Source organism: Apodemus sylvaticus, chromosome 5 (assembly GCF_947179515.1).
Source record: "Apodemus sylvaticus chromosome 5, mApoSyl1.1, whole genome shotgun sequence".
NCBI lineage: Eukaryota > Metazoa > Chordata > Mammalia > Rodentia > Muridae > Apodemus > Apodemus sylvaticus.
This window is the reverse complement of record NC_067476.1, coordinates 37,280,175-37,305,586: the sequence shown is the minus strand read 5'-3', so window position 1 is coordinate 37,305,586 and position 25,412 is coordinate 37,280,175. Positions and strand designations below refer to the sequence as shown.

The 25,412-nt window shown below is 40.6% G+C and overlaps 1 protein-coding gene across 3 annotated transcripts in view; it reads right to left on the bottom strand.

Annotated features, from left to right (window-relative positions):
• Nucleotides 1–4,958: 4,958 nt before the first annotated feature.
• Nucleotides 4,959–25,412, bottom strand: part of Gpd2 (glycerol-3-phosphate dehydrogenase 2) — a 134,418-nt gene continuing 113,964 nt past the window's right edge. For all 3 annotated transcript variants that reach the window (XM_052182500.1, XM_052182499.1, XM_052182501.1), the window contains exons 10-17: nucleotides 18,502–18,636; nucleotides 18,163–18,338; nucleotides 17,456–17,587; nucleotides 16,377–16,535; nucleotides 11,568–11,680; nucleotides 11,384–11,462; nucleotides 11,107–11,205; nucleotides 4,959–8,350 (exon numbers count right to left, since the gene is read on the bottom strand). In XM_052182500.1, coding sequence (XP_052038460.1) covers nucleotides 8,225–8,350; nucleotides 11,107–11,205; nucleotides 11,384–11,462; nucleotides 11,568–11,680; nucleotides 16,377–16,535; nucleotides 17,456–17,587; nucleotides 18,163–18,338; nucleotides 18,502–18,636 — 1,019 coding nt within the window. In that variant the 3' untranslated portion in view covers nucleotides 4,959–8,224. The remainder of the gene's footprint in view (nucleotides 8,351–11,106; nucleotides 11,206–11,383; nucleotides 11,463–11,567; nucleotides 11,681–16,376; nucleotides 16,536–17,455; nucleotides 17,588–18,162; nucleotides 18,339–18,501; nucleotides 18,637–25,412) is intronic.

Sequence of the window (25,412 nt, the reverse complement as noted above, 5' to 3'; positions counted from 1 at the left end):
AATCCACAAAAAACTAGATAGAGACAGAAGCTGAAATGCTTGTGAACTGTGACAACTGCTGGCTTTAACTGCTACAGGAATTGAGACAATATAAAGTTTTTCTAAGGGGCAATTCCCTACCCTTGCTTCCTTGCAAACTCAAAGGGAACTCTAAAAACTCCAACGTGTGTAAATTAAAATTGATTTGGAGCAAGTCAACATTTCACAGTTTTTTCCCTCCATGATGTGTTGCATGGCCCAGCCATCCCTGCTGAGGGTTTCCTATTAATTGAGCTCTTGGTCCAATAGTGGGCCCTCTGACTCTAGCCCTCGCTTGTCTACCATAGCTGTGATGGTTAAAAGCTTCTCCGGTTTGTCACAGAGTTTAATATGCACCCTACATAATTATGCAGGATTCACTGTGCTATCAAACTGCAATTCAAATTAGTTCAGGATTAAAGGCACAGAACAGTACTGCTTCCTTAATTGCATTGTAGTGTGCTGATCACATTCAAATACCCATTACTCATTCCCTCTGTGGAGCAATAAGTCAGGGGGATTAATATTCAGGCAGGTGACAGGGCCAAGCCATTAAAAAGCAGTTATGCAGAAAGCATGGCTGGTTTTATTCACGTTAATGAAATCAGTGAAATGAAACTGTAATAGATTTATCAAAGCTCAGATGGATTTGCTGTAAATCAGTTTGATTCAAGCAATCAAACTGGACAATAGAGATAGTTTTCAGCTCTAGCAATGGGTGTCAGAAAACAGCATGTGAGAAGCGCTGATATTCTTCACGTGTGGATGGGATAGCCCACCTCATGCGCAGGCTATTCCCAAACCACTGCTGCTAATTTTTTTGTCTTTTGAACTAGGTGCCAGTGGCTGATAAAACATACAGCATATCATCTTAATACAGCACTTACACTGTTTTTATTCCTCATTTTTAAGTACCCTAGAACATCAATTCTTTCCAATTGCTGGCAAGGAAAGTTCCACAGAGCACAAATTAGCATTTACTCTCCCTTCACTGTCCAGAACAGGAAAGCAACTTTGGCCAGGGCAGCAGGACACAATTATCACAAATGTCTCCCACACCTGAACAAGAACAAAGGGGAAACGGGTCAGATCACCCTTTCCAAGACTGATGGGCTGGCCCAGAAGCTCAGAAGAAGCTGGAAATTTACTTTTGTTCTGGGTCTAATGAAATAATTTGGTATCCATTAGAGGGCAGCATAAGAACAAAAACTCAGCTCAGCAAGGGAGACCTCCCCTGCGGAGACAGCACCTCAGAGGTCACAGGAAACTTGTCCAAGGCAGTCACTTTGCCAAACCTAGAGCAAAGGGATGGAGAGAGCTGAAGGACTGTGACTCCAGCAACAGCACACAGCAATTCAGCTCTCCTGATCTCAGTGTGCGCATTAACGACCCCCCACCCCCACCCCACCAGCCTCCCCCCTCCTGCCCCGCCCCCGTTAGGATTAAAGGAGACAAGTCCCTGGCGTGAGCTGAGAGGCCTTCTCAGTATTTCGTGGACTGATTTCATGGTGGAGGCCGGAAGGAACTGTGAAGTAGTGAGCCAGGTTTTTGTTTTCATAAAAGGTACAATCATGAAGAGTAGGTTATATGAAGACTTCTCTAATTGCTCTAATTTTTAATTATTAGAAACAAATTGTTCGAGAGAACTACAGCCAGTTTTTAATGATCCAAAACAGAAGTAAATGTTCTGCTCTATTAGCATCCTATACGGAATAAATCAATATTAAAGCTAATTAACCCTTTTCCAAGGCGTTTTTGCCTGGGTTTTTATTGAATGGCTCGGTGCTGCTCCTGGCCTGGATCAAACTGGGTAAGCCCCGTTTAAAAGCCGGCCGCTTTTGATAGAGGGCAGCATCTCTGCCAGGATAGACTTGGCTTTGCAGACTCTACAACTAACTAACTGTGGCACCTTAAAAGGCTGACAGCAACATGGTGGGTAACAGTCAGGGCCGAACCACCTACTCAGGACCGCTGTAATAATGCGGCTGACTTCATTTACTGCTTTTAAAAATCATTCACTAGGAATTTCAGCTTTTTTATTTTTAAGGGTATTTCTTGCTGAGAGAAGATTTCACTGATTTCCCTCTAGATCATATGTGAAACACAAACCTATGATTTGGCCTTTTTGGAAGAAGCTATGATTTTTTAATAAGTGTTCAAACACATAGTACCAAGTACCCACCTTTCAGGACATAAATGACTACTTTGACATATGAAACCAATGAAAATTATATACATTATTTAAGAACTCAATACCCATCCCCCGTTTTTGATACAAGCAATCACAGGGCATACTTTAATATCAAGCTATTTTTGACTTATAAAATAGATGATATATTTTGTACATGAATTAAATTCTTCACGGTACCAGAGGAATTAATTTGTAATGTTATGAAATTTTGATTAGCCTGCTGTAAAATCCGAATTGTTTACCCCAAGTGTCTACAGTCTGACTCTCACAGTCTCTCTACACAGATAATGAAATGAACCGGGGCAGTGGGTGGGGGTGGGGGAAGAGTAATTTATGAAAACATGGTACACCATAATTTTGCCATTTTTCTGCAATAAGGATGGCAAATGATTCATGGGATAAAATGAAATATTTCTCACTGTCATTTCAATGGATCTAAGATTTACAGCTTCTTAACTTGGATAGGAAAAACTCCGTATGCATAAAAATGAATTGTAAATCAATTAATGATGGGGATGGGAAGAGGGGGAAAAAGCGGAGAGTGAAGCAATGGTGAGAAAAGGTACGAAGCAGCATATAAACGGGGTGGCTGTTTACTCTAACCCGAGGAGGGATGGGGCCGGGAAGGACGGCCGCAACCCTGCGTCATATGAGGGCACTGACGACAGGTGAAATGGTGCCATGCTAATTGAGCTGGCTACGTTTAGATTATTTAGACAAACAAAATCAAGTAAGTCTAGATGGGAGTCAACGAAAAAGCTAATAAAAATTTAGACTCACTTGTACAGAGAGGAGAGCCTCATACTTAGAACACAAAGTGTGAGGGCCTAAGGCAAGGAGGTGTGTGTGTGCTCATGTGCTTGAGTGTGTGTGTGTGTGTGTGTGTGAGAGAGAGAGAGAGAGAGAGAGAGAGAGAGAGAGAGAGTGTGAGTGTGAGTGTGTGTGTATTGCTTAAGACAGGGAGGTAGAGTGTGCATCTGTATGTATGTATATATGCCTCTCTGTGTCTTTGTGTCTGTGATGCTTAATGCAGGGAGGTGTGTGTGTGTGTGTGTGTGTGTGTGTGTGTGTGTGTGAGAGAGAGAGATTTCCCATGTCCCCACTCTGACACAACAGAGAAACCAACAGCAGACATGAAGAGGAGCAGATTTTCATACAGGAGCCATTTACTTGGAAGATGAGTGCAGGGTCACCTTGCACTGGGACTGCGAGGCTCAGAGACTTAGAGAACAAACAAACAGGACCATGTGCCGCTCTGAGATCCAAAGCACCCTCTGCGCCTTTCAGACCTCCTACGCTTCGGGTGAGATGCAGTACAATACCTTCCTAAAGGAGGCACCATGCAGACCCTCCTAGTCAAGTAACTACAATATCAATACTTCTGGTGGCAATGTATGAAAAGCTAATGATTCGGTGCCAGATGTGGACAGCAGAGATGGCGACGAGTCTGCTAGGGCAGTAGTTTGCTTAACTCACTCCAGGTCCTGAGCAGGTATTTAAGACAGAGAAGGACAGGAACTGATTTTCACGTTGCACCTCTCAGCATAGGGTCTGTGGGCTGTCTGTGGCGTCATCGAGGCTTACATATATCATGTTCTGTGCCTGCATTTCACAAGTTAGGTAGCTAATTAGAGACCTAAAATACAAAGTACAGGCATCAAAGGCTCATCATTTCTGCTTCCTCTACAGAATTTGTCTCATTACAAGGGCGCCAGATCAATTTAAGACTCCTGTTTCTTCTTGCCTTTATAAGTCGAATGCCATTAGGCGGATCTTACACCAGTGATAATGTGCTTGCTGTTCACAAAAACCGCAAAAAACTGCATGTTTCTTTCTTCTTTTTCTTTTTCTTTCTTTAGTGAGCATCAATTTTACATATTGGAAACCTGCGTGCAATATTTTGACAATTTTGACTTAGGTGCAAGCAAAATTTCATAAGCTGGATCTATGGAAAACGTTTTGAACTATGTATTTTTTCTTCTAGATGCTGAACAAATGGCTTATTGTTTCAAGTCTGTCTGGGAAGGAGCCTTCACTTGGGATACAGTTTCCAAGGACTATGAGAAACTCACAAATGCCTCTAAGTACGCTCAACCTGGAGGCAGCACTTGTGAGCAGCAGATAGAGAAAGCTCTCTCTGTACGTGTGCAAATTAAAACCTATAAAATAACGTGGGCAGTATAAAATTTGGCCAGTGTTAAACTGATAACAGCTTTACTGATTTACTGACAATGAAAATATATAGCATTTTTTTTTCTGTCAGAGCATTTATCAACACTTGGCAACCCTGCACTAACTTGACATGTAAGATGATCAAAATGGATTATGTAATCTTTCCCATTCATTTCTATTGATTTTAGTTATGATAAAATTCATCAGCATCCCTGGAAATGTGGAAGCTGAGAGGTTTTGGTTGACCAAAAAAAAAAAAAAAAAAAAAAAGAAAGGAAAGGAAAGGAAATCTATTGAGTTGTAATGGGATAAACGTAGACTAGGGTCACATAAAACAGACACCATACCCTAAAAGCTAAAGCAACAAATTAATACAAATAATTTTGGTGGCCTCATAAAATAACATCTGTCAATCCAGATGATTCACTTGAGATAAAATTACAAAATTCTAATCTCAAATAATGAATGTACGTCACATAAAATATAATCTCTGAAAATATTTTCAAACTTCTAGAAACTTCAGCAGTAATTAAAGTTATTTGTCGGACCGCGCGTAACATCAAAATGCCAACAAATGGACGGCTTTAATCAGTTTTATTGATTCATGCGTTCAGCTCTTACTCAGTTAAAAACAAGGCACATTAAATACATCTTCTTATTGCTCTATAAATGCATGCAGCTCATTCTGTATATCAAAAGTAATAAATAATACGAAGACAGTTATAAAAGTGACAGTCCAGCCTCACAGACGGCATTTAACAGTCCAGTCTAGAACGATAACCCAACACAATACATAAAACTGAGAGGGAGAGAGAGCATGCAGCAAGTGCGTCTGCACCAGGACTGGCTAAGAGCGGATGGTCTTCTTATACATAGTAGGGCTCTTTTATTTTTTTTACTCCCTAGAGTAAATAAAACACAGTGCAAGTTCACAGCATCAGTGTCATCAGTGTGATTACATTCATATGCAAAAAGACCTTTACAAATAAAAAATCGAGGGAAAGAGGAAAGAAATCAATGACAACCTCTATTTGTGCTGAGTTAAAATCAGAAGGAACATTTTTGTTGTACATGTTTTGAAATAGACAAAATCAAGGCATAACCTAAGGCAGATTACAAGCATGCACTTGAGAGCAGAGATCTGCTGTCACACTCGGTATGAACAGACTGGAGAGCAGGAAGATGCAGCAAGATGACTTTGAGGCAGACAACCGTAGTTAAACCAGTAATCCAGCATTATCGCTGTTATTACAACTGGGCCGGAGGCTAGTTAAAGGCATACTCAGCTCTCCAGCACAAATGGGCTTCCTTCACCTGAATCCCGTCAAAGGAAATTAATCAGTTGATGATAAAGGTTGATCTCGCATGCCCACTCCCACATCCAAACAAAATCAACAAATACCAGGTTTATATGACAAATCAAACATGGTTTATTCTCTGAATGAGTTTTAAAGGGGCTTCTACCCCTGTGTCCTTTCCTATTTGCTTAAATTGGATTTAAAATTTGAAAACCTGTACAGGTTTAGTTGGCAACTCATAGAAAAATGCAGGGGTGCCTCACTCACAGGAACGTGATAGAAGTAGTTCCTGTCCCACGTGAGCCTGTGGGATGGGTGAAGGAGCGTGTTTTAGAAGGAGCAGACTCTAAGCCAAGGCAGATATGCTCAAAGGAAGCACAGGCACTTCCCTTTGTCCATAAGGGAACATTCATAGCAAAGCATATACAAACAAGAGCTGCTTTCCCAGCACAGAGCAGCCTAAGCAAGTCACATTCTGAGCCCAGTCCCTACTGTAAGAGAATCAGGATGACACAAGCCACCGTTATCTTGATCTAACTAGAAAGAGAGAGAGAGAGGGGGGAGAGACAGAGAGAGAGAGGAAGGGAGTAGTGATGTAGAATATTGTGATATATCAGCTGGGATGTCTTAAGGACAGCTTTTCTGCCGACTTCACTGTCACGAGGTATAAAGTGAACTTTATTGTCATGATAGAAAAACACACTAAATTGCAAAGCCAAATGCTTCCATCTATTAAAAAAAAAAAAAAAGAATAAAAAACCAGTGTAAAAAATTGACACTTTGAAAGAAAAGAATTCACAGTGACATCTGCTGTGACATCACTTGTCCTGTGTCAGGGAAACCTGACACAGAAGGGGGAGCATCGATACTTCATCTGATAATGAGTTGAACTGTCTCTCCCGGCAGTCTCTGCATAGTTCAGGGGTGGGGGTGGGGTGGGTGGGGGCTGAGAACCTCCCAGCTTGTATTATGATATGTGGACTCATAAGCCATAATGAAGGAGGCAGAAAGACACACTGTTTGCATAACTAGGATAGGAGCACAAAAGTGTTTTATATACCAATTCACAAAGCTACGACACGGCCTGTGCAACAAAGACTGCTGGGAGGGAAGGGTGTGGGGGGGCTACACTTCCTACTATGCACAGGAAGCTAATCATTGGTCATTTCAGAAAAGGGAAGCCAATTAATAAGTATTAAGATTACTAGTTATAATGCCAACAGAATATAACAAAAACATCTTCCAGCTGGCATCTCTATTCTGTTAACTATTTGCTGAGTTTAATGGGCACTGATTTTTTAGGTTTGATTTGTGTGTGTGTATATGTATGTATGTATACGTCTGATGTCTTTGATTTTTATTTTATTTTTTGTTAAAAAGAGAATTTTTTCATTGAGCACACAAAGAGAAAGGCCTTCGGCAAACAGACTGGCCTCCAATATTGAAGTAGCATGCCTTATTTTAATTTCATAATTAAAGTTAACGGAAGTCTGCCCAATTCTTTTTTTTATTATCTCTTTGCAAATGCCAGCACTACTGGCCACCCCGACAAGAGGAACCCTGACAATGCTACATGCTGCAAGCTTCGGGACTTGTGGGATTGGAAATTGTGTTCTATCATTACTCTCATGAGGAATGGAAAGATTTGGTCTCATCCCATTATAGCCAACTTGCCAGTCAAATGCTGGTTTTGAAGTAAAAAAAAAAAAAAGCAAGGATTTTTCTGGCAACTATAATAGTCAAAGAAAGCCAGCAGTGCCTGGGGGGAAAATGAACTGCTGAGAAGCAGCTATCACGGTACCTCCCGGCAAATGTCAGCGCTGTCTTTATCTTACGCCTGCAAATCTGGAAGCTTTCGGAGTTTCTCTTTTAGAAATGTAACCAAATCTCAACCAGATCTGAACTTTGTCTTCCCTCTCCAGACCTAGCCAGAGTTACTCAATACAGAAAAGTGTGCAGTATTAATTGGGAGGGGGTGGGTAGAAAGACCGGATTGAGAAGTCTCCCAAAATATTATAATGTCAAGAGGTCAAGTGATTTTCTAGAAAAAAGAGAAAAAAATGCTATCTCCAGGCTCCAGCTCCCGAGCTGGGTGTTCAGGAAATCTTTCTAGTATCTTTCCGACCTACAGGGAGTCTGCCTCTAAAACTACTTTGAATGAATGAATGAATGAATGAATGGACAGGCAGAGTGTCAAGTCTGACAGGTTACAAAATGGATACAAAACATTAAATCAATGTGCACTAAAGAATAAGAAAAGCACTTTGTAGAGGCTAGACTGAATGGCAAATACAAATAAAGTATTGGCAAAATAAGTTGGCAAACACACCAACATCTTTAAAGTTTTGGAATGTTTTCCAGTGTTTTTTGTTTGTTTGCTTATTCCTTTTCTTTCTTTGCTTTTTTTCCCCTTGCTTGATTGTTTGTTTGTTTAAAAAAAAAGGCAGCTACAATAGCCACTATTTTAGAGTGGTTTAAGTCATCTCTGGTTGTACAATAGTGCTGGCCATCCTATGCTCGCTGGTTGCGGATTTACTGGTCAGACTCACAATCCTCCACAGCTTCGATCCACGGGGATTGGAACTCTGCGGTCCAAGTTCTCCTCGGCGGTTTTCATCAGGATGGCGAGTCGGCTTCCGGACACCCTTCCTTTCTGAACTGCGCTCATCAGCTTTAAGAGAAAAAGAAGGAGAACACTCAGCAAGCAGCCAGGCCAGCTCACTGGACGCAGCTCCAGAGCACTTCCGTCCACTCCGGAGCACACACTTCACTTCTTGAACAGTTCCAGAAGAGAGGAAGGGAGACATGTTCCACACTGCTGACAGCCTAGTAGACTGGCTGCCTTAAAAGCAAATTTAATGAACTCCTTCGCCCACAATGTGCAATTTGGGTCACTTTTAAAAAAAAAAAGTTAATGTCAAATACTGGATCTTTAATTCTATTTTTAAATTTTAAAAAGGAATCTCAGGGATAGAGCGAAGATAAACCATGACCTCCTATACTTATCATTTTTCGGTGTTATTATACTTGACAATTCAAGTCCTCTAAATTCAAATCCCTGGAAGTCTTTCTAAACAAATTTAAATATTTGTCATTGAAAATGAACTTCAAGATCTGCCCTAATTGAAATGATTTCAACACTCAGATTTTAGCTGATTCATTTTTATCCAATGGATAAAGTCAGAATTAAATCTAAAATTACATGCAGACAGTAGGCAAAGATCTTTGATGCAGAAAACTCCTCGTAATTCTGAGTATGAGGAGTACCTCCTTCTTTTACTAACTAATGGATTTTTTAAAATCTAATTTCTTCTTCTATTTAAAAAAAAGTACTCAATAGAGCTAGTTATATTTTTAAAAATACACGTAAAAATATTCAATTATTTCATAGTTAGGTTTTAGCTTCTGGAGATACATTTTGAAAAATGTGCTCCATATGGGAGTCCTAGGCATCTGCCCCAGGGCTGAACCTGAATCTCCTGACCTTATTAAAATCTGCTTCACAAGTGACTGCTTATGAGAGTCCTACATACACAAGTGTCATTATGGCCAGACCTGTAAACAAAATCCCACAGCTAGGCAGTCTCCATAACTCCTCTCATCAAGATGAGTGAAAACACCCATATCCAAAGGCAGATCTGTGACAGGGTAAACGTGGGCTCTTAATAGTCAGAAAAGAAAACATTCCATTAAACAATCAGATGTGGAAACATACTTTACATAGGATAAATATTTTACCTAAGGAATGCTGACATTTAAAGATAGAACAGTTTTCTGTTTATTGTTTTCTCTCCAATGCTGGGAGAACCTTGGGATTTATCAGAGGTAACAATTGTCAGAGCTGGGTTCCTCGCCTCTCTCAGCCCACGGATGGCGTTTTCTGTACTAACCTCAACAAACTAAAAGTTATCTATTAGTTATTAGATGTATCCAAGAACTGTACTGCAAGAAAAAAATAAGTGTGAACAGAACTCATGAGGACAAGAGCCAGTGTTTTATAACTAGGAAATTATGCTGTGTTCTTGAAAGCATGAATGGTTGCTTTTATTTAGAAATGGACAGGAAACACTTATTTATTTAAAAACTCTACAAGAAAACCTGCAGGTGGTTTAAATTATTTTCTATGTGTATAACTCTACTACATTCAAGAAAATTACTTAAAACCCGAGTCACACAACATGTTCATTAAATTAGATGCCCATTGTCTCTAAAGCCCTGGGTTTTTTAGGTCTAAATGCTGTTGTTTGTTTGCAAAACACAAGAAATTAACCATAAGCTATTTATTTAAAGAGTTTTCTGAAATTCTAAGACAAAGAAATGTTCTCCAGAAAAACTGTTCAAAACGAGGCATTAAATGTTTTCTGTGAGAAGTCCTAACCATAAATCTCAAATTCCATTTAAAATTCACATTCAGTTAAGCAGTTAGTTAAATAACTAAACACTCTTTTTTTGTAATGCTGAACACAACCTTCGAAAATTTTCTGCATTTAGATTCAACAATACTCTTATCTGCAGCTCATCTCCAGAGAGACAATTACCATTTCCTCTGCCTTGATCTTGTTTGTTTAACTTGACACAGTGAAGAAAGGGCTGACACTGACCAAAATCCCAGCATTAATTTATTTCATGTTCAGCATTCATCATTGCCATGGAGCAAGCAAAACCTGGCGTTCATCTGAAATGCCTGCCCAAGAAACACTACGCAAAAATCCTGGCTGCCTGAATCCAAAGAAACACTACGCAAGAAACCCGGCTGCCTGAATCCAAAGTGTTCTTCAAATGATCAGTCCTCTGGACGTTGTAGAAATTCTTTCCTTTACAGAACTATTAAGGGGTGATGTAGAGCATCTAGTGTGAGTTTAAAGGAACAAAATGGATTTTCTTCATGGTTAGAATGATTGAACTATTGAAGCCTTAGTTGAACATCAGACATGGAAATGTTTAAGTGTGTGGTCTTGATCCTGGAGTTTGCTTCCTTCCCATTTGCTTTGCCTGGTTCTTCAATAAGAATTGTCTAATTGTATTCTTAGGTGAATAACATTACTCAATGAATAAAAAACCTATGGGTTATAATTTCTCCCATATAACAATGAACAGTGACTTTTCAAATTAGAAGAACTCTGTTGCTTCTCGTCACAGGCAGCGGGGCAATCATAGTTCACAACATTGCTCTTTAATTATACAATTCTATACACAATTAACTTAGGCTTAATCAAAATTAGCCAATAAAACAGGTGCCTCTTATAAAAAGAAAGAAATCAAGCAGACACAAACAGAGCTCATCCACAAGGGCAGACAGACCAACTGCTGCTGGCTCAGGCTAGGATTTCAGAATGAAGCAACGAGCAGGTAGACTTAAGAATCCCTTCTCAGGATGACAAAAAGCAAAGGAGAAAACACAGAGGCATCTGGCTCATCAGAACTCACCTGCAGAAACTCATGGAGCTCAACCTGTCCATTTTTGTTCAAATCCACTTCGCAGAGAATTTCATGTAGTGTGTTTTCGTCCATTTGGACATTGATACTCTGGGGGAGAGGAACAAAGAGAGATGGGGGTTGAACTAAAACTTACGTGTAGCTTTCTGCTAATGTGACTAGCCTGTTCAAACCTTTAAAATACTACATGTGAAAAATGCGAACCAATATTAAGTTTATATCTTTCTATACCACAAAACTGATAATGGAAAGAAAAAGTAGGTATCACCTCTAGTACACGCTGAACATCAACAATGGTAATGAAGCCTTTTTCATCTTCATCAAACTTATGAAATCTCTTCTTGTACCTACAACCCAAAATTGAATAATGGCAGACAGTCTTACATAAAAGAGTGGACAGGAAGAGAGGGGGGGCTGTAGAAGAGGAGGACAGGAAGAGCTATTAAAAGTACCTATCAATGTCTGAAGGCAGCAGGCTGATTTCAGTACTATCTGTAAGCTGTTCTGTTCGAGACTTATAGCCCATTTCATAGTACAGAAACTTCGTGGCTATTTCAAGTTCTTCCTACAAAAGAAAAGACACATGCACAAGGGTTGCAGATTAATAGGAGCTATTGACTCCACCCACCCCTTTTATCAGCAGAAACTGATTCTCATTGAACCAACATCCAGTTTTCCTGATGTTCCAACACCTAGTTCCCTCTAGTTGGGCAAGTTAAGACACAGTCTAATATACAAAACACTGCTGCGACCTTCCACACTTGCTTTGTCTGCCTGCATTTGTCTGGTTCTTCCTCAAGCTCTGACTCTAAGTAGGCACTCTCTGGAGGGGCTTGCGATCCATTCATCTTTTCTTAAATTTCATAGAGCATGTGTGTCACCTGTCTTGGACCGCTTCCCCACACTATCAGGAGGACCATTCTGCATGTGGTAACATTGCAGCTTCTTTTTACGGTAGTGGCTATTGTACGGTGTTGATTTATCAAATTCTACAAGAGCAAATACCTAAAGTGTGGTGACAAGAAAAGCAAACAAAAGGGTCTATCTGTATGACTTGAGCATCTACTCAGCACTCCAGTGCCTGCCAGTGGTCAGCCATGTAGAGGTTGGGTCAAGGGCTTCAATCAGTCAATCAGTCAATCAGCATGAAGCTGTGTGGATGTGAAGCGGTCTGTAAGAGATGTAAGCCCCCTTAATGACTAAGTCATCTCTAACAGCCTAAAGCCATGGAGACGTTGTCATACGCCATCTCCTAGCAAAAGCCAATGTATATCTTAAACCCCCAGCTTCACAAGCCCTACAGAGTGAACGTGAAACTGAAATGACCATCCGTTGAGGCTGGGGAAGCTAACCCACTGTGCAGACCATGGCAGTGACAAGGCTTAGTATTCTGTTTCCTTAGACAAACTTAGATTATTCCTTTCCACCTCCTTTCTCTTCAAAAGTAGATGCAAAGAAAGAAAGAAAACATCATGAGTGTTGCATAATACTGATTGTAAGAACTACACAAACGTGTCTACTTCTACTTTTCTGTGGTGAACTCTCAGTCTCCAGTGGAATTCTTCACTGGAAGACTTCTCTCTTCACATGAGAAAATCCACCAGTCATGGCTTTAAAAGTTCGACTAACCCAGCACTAGGTTTATCATTTGTTTCTATAGCAACTCTCCTGGTACACTGGTGGCTATTGTTTTAATTTATTATCAGATATTCACCAAACTAGACTAGGTCAAGGGGACGACACAGTGCTTGTAATCTGCTCTTATAAGACCTTTTCAGAGATCAGAATTGGTGATTTGCAAAAATTCATGGGGCTGTGTGAAATACAGTCCCTTTATATCACTTCTATAACATTCTCTTGATCCTTACTGTAATATGAAAACAATATGAAACATTTTTAGGGGGCCCTTATTTATACAAATACCCTATACTTCTTGCTAAATAATAATAAACATAGTGAATATAATAAAAATTAATGAACGCAATTAAGAAAAACAACCAGGATCAATGTGAAGACCATTCCTACGTCACAAAGACATATTTTGCTTTTTGCCTTTTTGATACTGGTATTGTGCCAGCAGTGGTGGTGCATGCCTTTAATCCCAGCACTTGGGAGGCAGAGGTAGGCGGATTTCTGAGTTTGAGGCCAGTTTGGTCTACAGAATGAGTTCCAGGACAGCCAGGGCTACACAAAGAAATCCTGTCTCTAAAAAACCAAAAGAAAAAAAGAAACCGGTATTGCATGTGCCACCTTCTGTTTTCTAGTCTTTTTCTATTAGATTAATTTAGAGATCACAGACAAGAAAGGATCCCAACAGCAAGTTCCCTGACTGGAATAAAATTTATGAGGAGTCACCTCCTACCTCACTATGTTTTCTATCTGATTGAAATTTGAAATTCACGGATTCACAATGACAATCAAGATGCATGTTACATGAAAATCGCACAATCTCCCTGTCTCTCCTCTGGATAGCATCTCCCTATGTTCTGAGTGATGCTTGTGCCCTTTGCTGCTCCGCCCTCCTAAAAAGAAAGTTTAGTCTGAGGTCTCCAAGGAAATTTCTCTGTTGGAACTGACAATACACATAGCATTTTAAACGTTTCAAATCATCTGAACTAAAAATAAAGCTTCCCTTATTTATTTAACACAAAAATTTCCTGTTTGTCATTTCTCACACACATCAATTCGCAACCAAGCGTACACAGTTGGGAGATCCCACTTTCCTTCATGTCCTTTCCTGGCCTTCAGTCATTGCCCAACTCCACCACACAGCGCCGGTCGGTGGACTACTTTATTTTTCTCTATCAGTTGACGTTCAGTCTCAATGAACCATGTCTCTAAAGATGTCTGTAAACTTGGAAGACACGCATGCATTTCTGACATCTGCGTGTGTTGTAGCCATGCAGAGTGGAGGGTCCGTGGAACTTTGAGCTATTTATTATTCCCTACACTGTTGGGCATCGTGCTCAGTATACGGGTCACTCATTGGATATTGACCGTGGAAACAACACAATTCATCTATGCAGAGTTATTAATCACCCTGCTCCTCTTTAGCTTTTGCAGGTTAAATAATCCCAATGCTTTTAACCTTTTCTCAAAAGTACAACTTTCTAACCTTTTCATTCTTTTTTTCTTCTCTTTTGTACTCTGCAGACCATCCACTGTCCTCATTAAGTGCCCCCTCCCCCTTGCCTCAGAAGCCGAATAATACCTTTAGCTGTTTATTTTTGTTACTTTATGGAGGTTCAGAGTAGTCTTAAGAACATTCGTCTACACATAAAGTTTGAAATAAAGTTAAATCTCAGTAAGCACAAATAGTTTTTAGAATTTTCTTTCCTCCTACCTCCTAGCACAAAAAGTTATTTATAAGAACATGCCCCAATTCTTCTACACAGAAAAAAAAAAGATACACATTCTTTTGCTGTATTCATGAAGAGTTGAAACTCAAGAACTGGAAGAGTTTTAAGCCATTACAGAAGTTTTGGATGCAACTCCACAATCTACTGCTTCTAGAAACTGGGTCTGTTTCCTCAACTGTAATATTTGAGTGACGGCCATTCCCTTCACAGCTGGGTACCAGTACAGGTCTATAATCCAGCTCTTAGAGCCTGGGCTGTCTGTTGGGACGCTTCGTCAACAGTCCAAAGACTGGGATACTCTTCACACAGACACAATGAGGACATCAAGGCACTGACCACAGATTTCTACCACAATTCACTAAAGAATATGACTACTTAGAATCACTACTTCAGAATTTTTAAAATATAGGATCACTGTGCCACTGAAGAATGTAATAAAGTTAAGCCTCTAAACTGTCCCTTTCACCCATATTTCCCAGGAATTCCACCTTTAGGAACCCGTAGCATAATATGAACACTTGAAGGTTAGGCTACATGCCTAACATTCATCTGCACTGTACATGACAAGATGAATATGCCAAGGAGCCTTCTGTCCATGAGCCATGAAAAGAGGTTTAGAGCTGATGGTACCTTGACCTCGGACTTCATGTTAGAAAATAAATAAGAGAATTAAATGTTTGCTATTTGAAGCAGTCCACTGTTTCAGTAGTCCCGATGTAATGTTATCCTCTGAGTCACAATGCCCTCTTAGTCTTATGACACTCCCCTGACCTAAGCAATTACTCCTTTCTATGTCTTCTATACCCTTCCTTATCACTCCAGCCTCTATACTTTGAAGTGTTCCTATGCTAATTCCAGGGCCACTTTCTTCACCCACCAGTATTCAGTCCCTCCCCCTCTCCATACACACATCATTGTATCTAATATAATGTCTCAAAAGCCAATTTTAAAATATACATTCAGTTAAGGCCTCTGGACACATCCAATGACAGTTTGGATTATATTCTCATATAATCTGCAAAATTGTTAAGCTGGAAACACTGCCTTACCTGGAGAGAAGTCAGTACAGTGCTTTAGACACACCAGAGCCTACATCAAGGTAACAATAATGAATGCAATAAGACTGCACCCTGATTTGAATGATCCTGGTGAGATTCTGAGAGACTTTGGCTGGGTGTTTGAGTGAATAATACGATGCTGAAGTTGAGATCTGAGCACTGTGGGGCAATGAGCGGGTATGACGTGGAAAAGACTCGAGGAACAGTGCTTGACAAAGCTGTAAGTGACTCAAAAGAAATGTTCCTTCTGAAGGTAAAACAGTGTTCAAGTCAGGCATTATTTATAGTCTTGGCTGTCCTGAAACTCATTCTGTAGAGCAGGTTAGCCTTGAACTCAGAGATCCACCTGCTTCTGCCTTCTGAATGTTGGGATTAAAGGTTTGTGCCGCCACTACCTAGCAAATTTATTTTTTTTTAATTTGGTAATAAATATAAAATATCAAACAACACTTTCATGTTTCTTCATATTGCAATGTCTCCCATCATTTAAAATATTAACTGATTCGAATAATAAGCCCTTGCTGGTCAAGCAGTAAAGCTACTATTTTAAATCCAAGGATTATCAAGAGCAGAAATTAAGAGTATTTTCAATGAGACCTAGAAAAGGCTGCACCCAACTGTCTTTTTTTCTTTCTTTTCCAGGAATTATGATCAGGATTTAAAAGCAATCTCTAGATTTCTATAATAATGAAACTTTGGCAGAAGAATATCTTTCCATTTTTTAAGGCCTAACAATACTAGATATGTATAATACAAAAGTTAACTGGAAACCTAAAAAACATCACCATAAAGCCCTAACAGACCAAGCTGTTGCATGTCTGTACAGAAGGCTTTTGTACAATACCTGTTTCCTCAATTCACTCCAGTTCAATTCTCGGCCCATTAATTCAACAATCCTGGGCAGGGCTTCCTCTGCAGCCTGAACATTGAGAAAGGCCAAGCGGGTGCGACGTGAAATCATGTCAACCGCGGTACACGCATACTCCTTAATCCCGTATTTCACCTAAGATAAAAAGAAAAGAATACTACTTTGGATCTTTCCTTTAAAAACAATAAATTTTCACATTTTAAAAGAAGCTTTGAGAAAGGGTGGTGTTTCTCCGCAGCCTCTCTGGCTCTCCATTGGACACAGGTGCAGTTGTGGAAGGTTGGAAAATCTAGTGAGTTAGGTATGAGCAAATGCCTTTTCTCTCGGTTGCTGAGAAGTCCCTGTCCCAACTCTGCCCCCAACACTGAGCATCTCCCTCACAATTTCCATCCCAGACGCCATAACAGGATGGGCCTAGGAGCCCTCCCTACTCTCTTGAATGCCATCAATAAAGTTCACTGCTCACCCCCCCCCCCAAAAAAAAGGAAGATAGAGACATCACTTCTCACCATCCACAGGAATCGCTCTCTTTGCTAACGCATACTGCAAACATTAATTTACATGGTGGAGAATGCAAAGGCTGAGAGCTGAAAGAAAGCTACGGTTCAACTCTTTCGGCTGTAAAGTTTTTTGCGCCTTAGAGACAAACAAGTGTCGATTACTGACCACTACTGATTGATGGCACAAGGAAACCCCAGCATGGTCTGGTCTCTGGTTTCAAGAGTACCAGAAAACAAGCAGAGAAAATAAAGAGAAATCTCTGAGAAATGATCACAGCTGGAGAATATGGAACCAGACTGGATAGAAGTGAACTTAAAGACCTACAAAGCAACAGAACTTTCAGACTCTCGATGCTCCTTGAGAGAACTCTGGAGCTCACACTCGTACTCTTACCACTAGCAACATCACTTGGGAGTTGCCAAAGCCCTCAACCTTACTGCACACTTTGGCTGACGCATGTGCTTTGAAACGTAACAGTGCATAGCTGTTAAAGGTGGAATGAACCCATGAACAGCAGGGCTTCACACACAGGAAGTCCTTTGGCCACCACCTACCTCTGCTTCGATGTATGGAAATTCTGACACAAGACGCACTCCAACCACGGGCCACCGTTTTCCAGTCACACTTGCCATTTTGGCCACCTCGAAAGCCTTGTCACCATAGGTTTTGGCCAGATGTTGTGCGACCTACAGAAATGAAAACTGCGTTAGACAGGCACTCTGGGGGTTGGTCCTTTCAGGTACAGAAGAAAGCAACAGTGCACTCTAGCGCTGTCAGTTTCCCCACAGCCTGTAATGAATAGCTCTCGGGGAGTATTAGGTCCAGGCTCTGTGGGAGGAAACCACTTGGGTTCTGAATGCTTAGGCCAGCACTGAGTCAGCATCTGTGTCCCATAAGATCAGTGACTGACAGCTGGAACTTCAGCTTCATTTTCCTCCTTGATCTCACTCCTGAAGAACACTCTTCCTTGCACTCAAGATGCAAAGAGGTTGGGGGAAGTTTTGCCTACTAGAAGCAAACTGAACAAACTGGAGATTTCAGAAAAGAAACTAAATGTGCGTCATGAAATTTTTAAACAATATAATAAAGTTGGATCATCCTTTCTGGTTTTGTGGTGTGTTTGTTTTGTTTTGTTTTGTTGTTTTCTAAGCCCAGGAAACGGTCACTCTAAATCAGAGAGGCCACACAACTCACAGAGATATCAATACTGACAGAGATCTCAGTAACATCAAAGCAAGGTAGGGTAGCAATGTCCACGAACCTCACTCTCAAGCCCATAGTCCTGCACAAGCCTGATGTAGAGCGTGGGACTCCAATCTTTGCCTCCTTGGAGGAAGAGCCCAACTGTCCTACTCGGTCCTGCATTCAAGTTGTGAACCTTGATAGCTGCATTCACAGTATCTTCTGCCATGGAGCGATATGTGGTCCACTTCCCACCTACAAGGAAATCGTTAAGCCATTAAGTTGGCATTCTGAGTTTTTCTTATAATTGACCACTGATCAATAACAACAAAAGTCACCTCTTGGCAAGAAACAAGACAGAACACTTGTTCATTGGAGCGGAAAAGAGCAACTGGAAGAATGAATCAGCCCCACGTACCTGCTATTGTGATGAGGCCACTGTCACTGACATCCACAACGTGATTTCGAGAGATGGACTGAGTATCTGCAGACTTGGGATCGGTAACAAGGGGACGGATACCACTCCATGCAGCTAGGACATCCCCTCTTCTCACTGGGACAAATCAGAAATGTTTGAAGGAAAGATGAATGTACAGGAAAGAATTTAGAAGTCTAGAGGCACAGGTAAGATGAAAGAAATTAGCCTGAAATGAAACAACTGTGAGGGTGGGAATTCTGTGACACAAAGAAAATTTGCTTTGGGGGGAGGGGGGAGAAGAAAGAACCTGAAAGTCATGGGCAAACGCGTCAAAGAGGAAGCCACATTAGGCAGTGTCGACAACTCTAATGGGGAAAAGGATTGCCACAAGAGAAAAATAAAGCATTCATTAATTTTTATGATTCATTCTAGAAGAAACTTGACTCTCTCCTCAAGAGTGACAAGAACTTGGTTAATGAACCTTGTGGCCAGATGTGCTCTCTCTTCAGTCCACTCACCTATGAACAGCTGCAGTAGGCCCCACTCTGTGAAAGACAGTTCTAGTCTGAAGTCCTCTCATTTCACCTCACAGAACCCTCAAAGCATTGGGAATTTTTCTCCGTAACTGGCTATCATGAGTAACTAGCTTGTCCCTGAAAATGTCCTTTTCCCAGAGTCAGGATTGGTTCTTCTTGACTTTACTCCTCAAACTGAGGTGTCCCTCAACTGAGGACAACTTCTACTCTCTGGTCTTTTCACATCCTTAACTTCTGTAAATAACCCAGAGATAGGCATATAGGCTCCTCTTAGTAGTGACGTGATGCTTGTTGTAGGATATGAACGTTCTTTCCATAACAAGATAATACAAAGTTATTCTTTATCTCTGGCAAAACACTAATACCGATACCAAGAAATCAGATATCTGCTGAAAAGCATTTGTTATTGATCTACCAGTGGGTGAGGGACATATGAGGGAAGGAACACATGTAATCCTTGCTCAGGAAGCTGAGGCAAGAGGCTTACCATGAGTTAGAGGCCAGCCTAGACTACCACCTATAAGGTTCAATCCTGAGGAAGCTACATAGATCCTATCTCAAAATCAAATTAGCTTTCTGGTAAACTAACGCATCCAAAATAAATCTAGCATATTTTAATGTAGGTGATTAATGGCCAGTCTTGAAATGGCTGTGGTCTGAAAGAGAGGGTGCACATCCAACAGTTATACTGCATCAGGGACGCAAGGACATAAAGAGCTGCTGAGGAAACAGCTTCAGTCTTACAGCTGCACAGTCTGGTCGACTAGAGGCTATGGGAGACCTTGTGTCTGGTCTCTGGCACCCCTAGCTCTAGCCCTCTGGTGCTCGCATTCTCTTACATACGTGTAATCTTGAGATTTCTGCAGCCAAGGGATAACCCTGCTTCACTTCACTTAAAGGTCTACACTTCTTTAAAAAAATAAAATAAAATAAAATAAAAAACTTCCAACATAAATAAAGTGTTTTAATCTTTGTAAAATTCTTAACCAGGAAATTACTATATTTTCCATTAGTATTCACATAGCCCTCAGAGTTAAAAATAAAGCAACCAATGCATCTTTGACGTCACTGTGGTCAGTGAACAGTCCTCCTGTGTCTGTGAAATTCCTTTGGTAGCCACACTGATCAGAAATTTGGTTAAAACCCTTGAAGCCCCATGACTAATGTCTGAAGTATTTTAGGGGAAATTGGAATTTCCAGAATAAACGTGAAGCTGTGTAAAGCAACTCTCCGGCCAAGGCTTCACCTTTTCCACTCTAATGGACACAAAACAACACATGTCCAAGGTTGTACTATTGTAAACAGGGCCAACCTGAGACACTCATGGAGTTGTTTAGAAAGTGGAATGAAATAGTGAACAGATTTATATTGTCTCCACCCTTATTTCCTGGACTGGCCCTAAGACTTACTAGCCATCAGGAAGAAAGAGTTCACAGCCAGGAAAGTCCTTAATACTTGATATGTTTTTTTTGTTTTTTGTTTTTTTTTTTTTTGCTTGAAATTTGTATCACGATGCTGTCATCAGTTTGAGGAAGTGGGTGAGTGTGTGGAAGTAGTTGGAGGGAATACTGGTGGAAATGGTGCACCTATTAGACACATGGATAAAAGCCTCAAAAAATCGAAGTTTTTAAAAAGGAGATAATATAGATTTAAAAGAACGAAATTTTATCAGATGGATTTTAGAATTATTCAGAAAAAAATACATTTTACAAATAATAATATCAGGCTGGAGAGATGATAGGATAGTGGTTAAAAGCACTGGCTGCTCTTCCAGAGGCCCTAGGTGCAATTCCCAGCTCCCATATGACAGGTTCACAATTGTCAATTCCACTTCCAGAGGTCCTGACACCCTCAGACTTATAAGCAGGCAGAACATCAATGCAAATAATATGAAATTAAATACATTTATTCTATATGGTCTATATAACTTTCTTATTACTAATCCACAGTAAGGTCATAAAATTCCATCTCCACTACCCTCCTTCCCCCCCCTCCCCCCCACGATTTACTTACTTACCCATTCTCCACCTGCTCACCCTCTCTCAAACTCAACACATCGATTTTTACAGATTACTGACAATGCTATTTGCTACCGACATCTATAACCCACCACCACACAGACTCAGCAATGTCGGCCCAAGCTCATGGCTACAGTTGTATGTTCTGCCCAGGGAGGATGGAACATACACATAGAAACATCAGTTCTAACTGTCAATGAAAAGAAATTGCAACTAACTGAAGCTGACAGAACTCTCTCTTGATCAATTAACCAACATGGAATCCTTGCACACTTGGGAAACAAACTTAAGGAGGAGATTCAAAGGAGATAGATAATCAGAATAACAAACCACCATTTGTCTTCTCATAACTGTAAGCATTTGCAGCCGTGCTATAACCACAAGGGAAGCAGTCCAAGGATATGACAAGAAATCTTAGAGGTGGTAGAGCAAAAGATTAACATCTACTTAAGTCGTTGCTCAACTACTAAACTAACCACCTTTTTGCCTTCTTACATCTGGAATTCTTGCTTCATAAAATAGCAAGTTGTAACCTCCCTCAAAGGGAGGTTTTGCAAAAACTCCATTATGCAAAGACTCCACTATTATGCAAAGACTCCATTAAACCAAGTATTTCCTTCTCTACAATACTTCCATGATCTAAACTCCAATGAGCAGGACAGTTCTACAGACTCTTTTTGCAATGTAGGGGAAAGTCTGCTATTAGATTGCCCAATTTACTAGCCAATAGCAGAAGCAACTAATGCCTGGAAATGTGATTTAGGCAACTGAGGAAGGGAAACTGGACTTAATTTAAATAGCTGGTGGACAGGTCTCTCAAGGCTCCCTAGGATACAGGCAGACTGATCCCAGTAGATCACCAAGATGGCTACTCACCTTGCCCTCATTTCTAAGACACAGCCTTACTGACATTTGACTAGTTTGCTTTGCTCCTAAGAATGTGCTTTCATACCTAATGCAACAAGCCTCATGGTCCTTACTTTCCATTCCAAACGATCCCCCATTCTTACAGAACTCATGAAATCACTATATCTATACAACTAAATAGTCTTCTCAAATTATTAAGCTGACACTGGTCCTATCATACACCTTTGTAGCCAAGAGTAGGTAGTGAACAGGGACTCCTCTAACGGTCCACAGTTAGAAGAGTGGCAAGTGTCACTTGTGGAAAGCACAACAAACTGGGGCTTTTGTGTCTTAGAACTAAGACTCACACTGCTCACACAGCTAATCAAGATTCCCTTCCTTTTCCTTCTCTTCCTTGCCGTGTGACTTGTCTTTACCAGTAGAGAGTCTAAGATCACCCAATACTCTAAATACTATACCATGTAAAAAACAACATAAGAGTTTGAAGTATTATACTGGGATACTGAAGAGTTCTCTGAGTCCAGAGTGGTTTGTGTCTTAGGCATGGAATCACTGGACTTGGGAGGTTGAGACAGAAGAAATACCTTGAGTTCAAGATCAACCTGGGCTACAAAATGAGAGTCTGGCTAAATAAATACATAAATAAATAGGAGCATAGCATATGCTTTTAAGGCCAGCACTCAGGAGACAGAAACAGATCTCTGAATTGGAGATTAGCCTGGTTTACAAGAAGAGTTCCAGGATAGCCAGTGCTATAACAGTGAGACCCTATCAAACTCATTTCTATTATGTCTTCAATAATTCAGTTGTTCAGTTTACTCAATGATCTGAAGAGTAAGATAGAAATTATATAAAGAAGAACAGAACTTTCATGGCTCCTTGAATGAAAAAAAGCTCAATGTGATTGTTTTAGATTATAATTAATACTTTTCTCTCAAATCCTTAGCAAGACAAGTGTGTGTTTTAAGATTAATAGAAGTGGAGGCCACAGGAAGTGACAATGAACCCTAAAGGCATGATGCTGTTTGGTGTTAGTTATCTAGGTGTGCCTTTAGAGAAAGGGAGGTTCTTTCTCATGCTTGTCACTTTCAAAAAACTTCTGAAAGAGCCACGTGAAAATATCTAAATGAACACAGGGACACAGTGTCAGAAATCAATACTTCTCCACCAGCATGTTTAACCTGCTGGAATGAAGTGTTAATCACAGAAATAAGATACCATATTACATTTATAAACTAATGAAACCAGAAAAAGCAAGGCACATGACACTCTAATTAAACAGCTGGAAGACAGCCAAGCCTGTGTAAGTTGATAACCCGAGTACAATCTCTGGCGGGGAAAAGGCAGGTCTGCAGCGAGTTGATATGGCCAGCTCGGTTGTTAATTGAATAACAGGCAATCTATAAACACTACTAATTGCACATGTGCAAGCCCATGTGCAAGTGCAGAGGCTGCGGGCTGCATCGAGAAGCACCCCAAAACACTGCGAGCCTGGATGAAGCGCCCAGCAAATCTTCTGACTCTCTTAATCCACTGCAGCCATAGCTTAGTCCCGACCACAGAATCCCTGATTAACCTCTGCACAGTAACTTAATGATACATTTTTCAAAAGATCATTTTTCTTCCTAACACAACACGAACTGCAGAACTATCAATTACCCATTTCAGCAAAGAACAAACAAGTAATCTAGAAATTTCAGCCTGGGAATGGAAAGCTTTCTAAATTGTAAAAGAAGACATGGGCTTATTCCCAACAGGCAAAACGCTTTTCAGATTGTTCCCAGGCATTCCGCAGAAGCGCAGCAGCTGCTGAGAGCAGCAGGAGTGTTAGGATTTGACACCTTTCTCTTCCTCTCTCTCTTCAGGATAGAGCCATTCGAGGAGACTTGGAAACTGTTGTCAGAACTTATCCATTTAAGAAAGCCTTTTCGTATGGTTAGAGTGACCTCAATGAAGGCGAGGCATTTTGAATCTGGAGCTCTGGTCTAGCAAGTAGATCAGAGGGTAAAGGCAACTGCTTGGGAAGCCAGACAATTCAACTTGGATTCCTACGACCCACATAAAGGGAGACAGAGACACAGCTTAACAAGTGGTCCTCTGCCATCCACTCTCATACCTATACATATACAGACTCACAGACTGACGGACACACACACACACACACAATTCAAGCACATATCATCCCAAAGGTATATGATCTTGAAAGGTTCATTTTAAGGGTCATTCCTTGAAATAAAGAGAAACTTAATCCAGTCTGTACTGATCCCATATCACATCTTGTAATCCAGAGCTACTGTACACTATTTAGAGGATCATATGAGAGCCAGACTGACTTAAGACTCATCATGGACCCAATACTACTAAGCTATGCTCAAAAAACAATGTCTCTGACCCTCAACTTCAACTACTGCAGGAATTGCACTGCTCTTAAAAGGAATGTAGACATTTCCTTAGAAGGAAAGATTGGCAACATGCTTGCAGAGCGCTCACTGACTATAGAGCTGAGAAAGGACAAAGAGGGGGACCATTTAAAAAGAGTCTGCAGAGTGGCAAGGCTTTGTTTCCCACACATCTCTACTAAGACATAAGAGGATGCTGGACTCCACCAAATCACCTAGAGAAAACCTACAGCTAGGGAAGTCTTCACTGTAAGATACAGTGAGCGTCAGCTAACTGCTTCCCTTTATCAAGGCTCAGTGCAATTATTTAAATAAAGGGAGTCCAGTCGACTAGAAAGGAGAATGCAAAGAAAACATGAAGAACTATTCTTCATTAAAATTTTAAAGTATTTATTTAAGCAAGGAAAGGTACGCACAGCTGACAGAGCTGTCACCTCCTGGATACTATAACTAATGGGCACAGTCTCAAGATGGCCCCCATGCAACTAAGAGAAAAACCTGATCAGTAATGTTCGACCACTTTCGTAAACTTTAGAATCCTTGCTAGTTTCTCCACTTCTCTGATAACCAAAGGGTAAGGGATTTGAAGGGGACTCTGGAGAGGCCAAGCAGGAATGGCCACATCATTTATTTATAGGCAGAGTAAAAACGCAACCACCTCTGATAGATGTCAAATCTATCAGGGCAGATTATCACATTCATCATGGACACAATACAGTGGCTTTCCAGGACCCATCACTGCTGCTAGCACACCCAGCCTATCAGCACAGTGAGCAGACAGGATTCATGTCCTTACGGCATTCACATAAGACTGTCCAAGGAAGTGTCCATATGGGGGAGTTCTATACTCTTGGATTCGTTCTATACTTTGTTCCTACAATCTTACAGCACATCTGTAACCATTCTCTTGACAAACATTGTACAAAAGTGAGTAGAAATCATTATCATATCAAAACACTATCATATCCAGATATCCAAACTCCATATAGATCTCTTCAAGTATAATGGAAAAGAAAAGTATCATGTTTAAGTTGGAAGGATGTTTAAGATACTTAAATAGAGAAGTTAAACAAAGCATGGCTCCCTCCAGG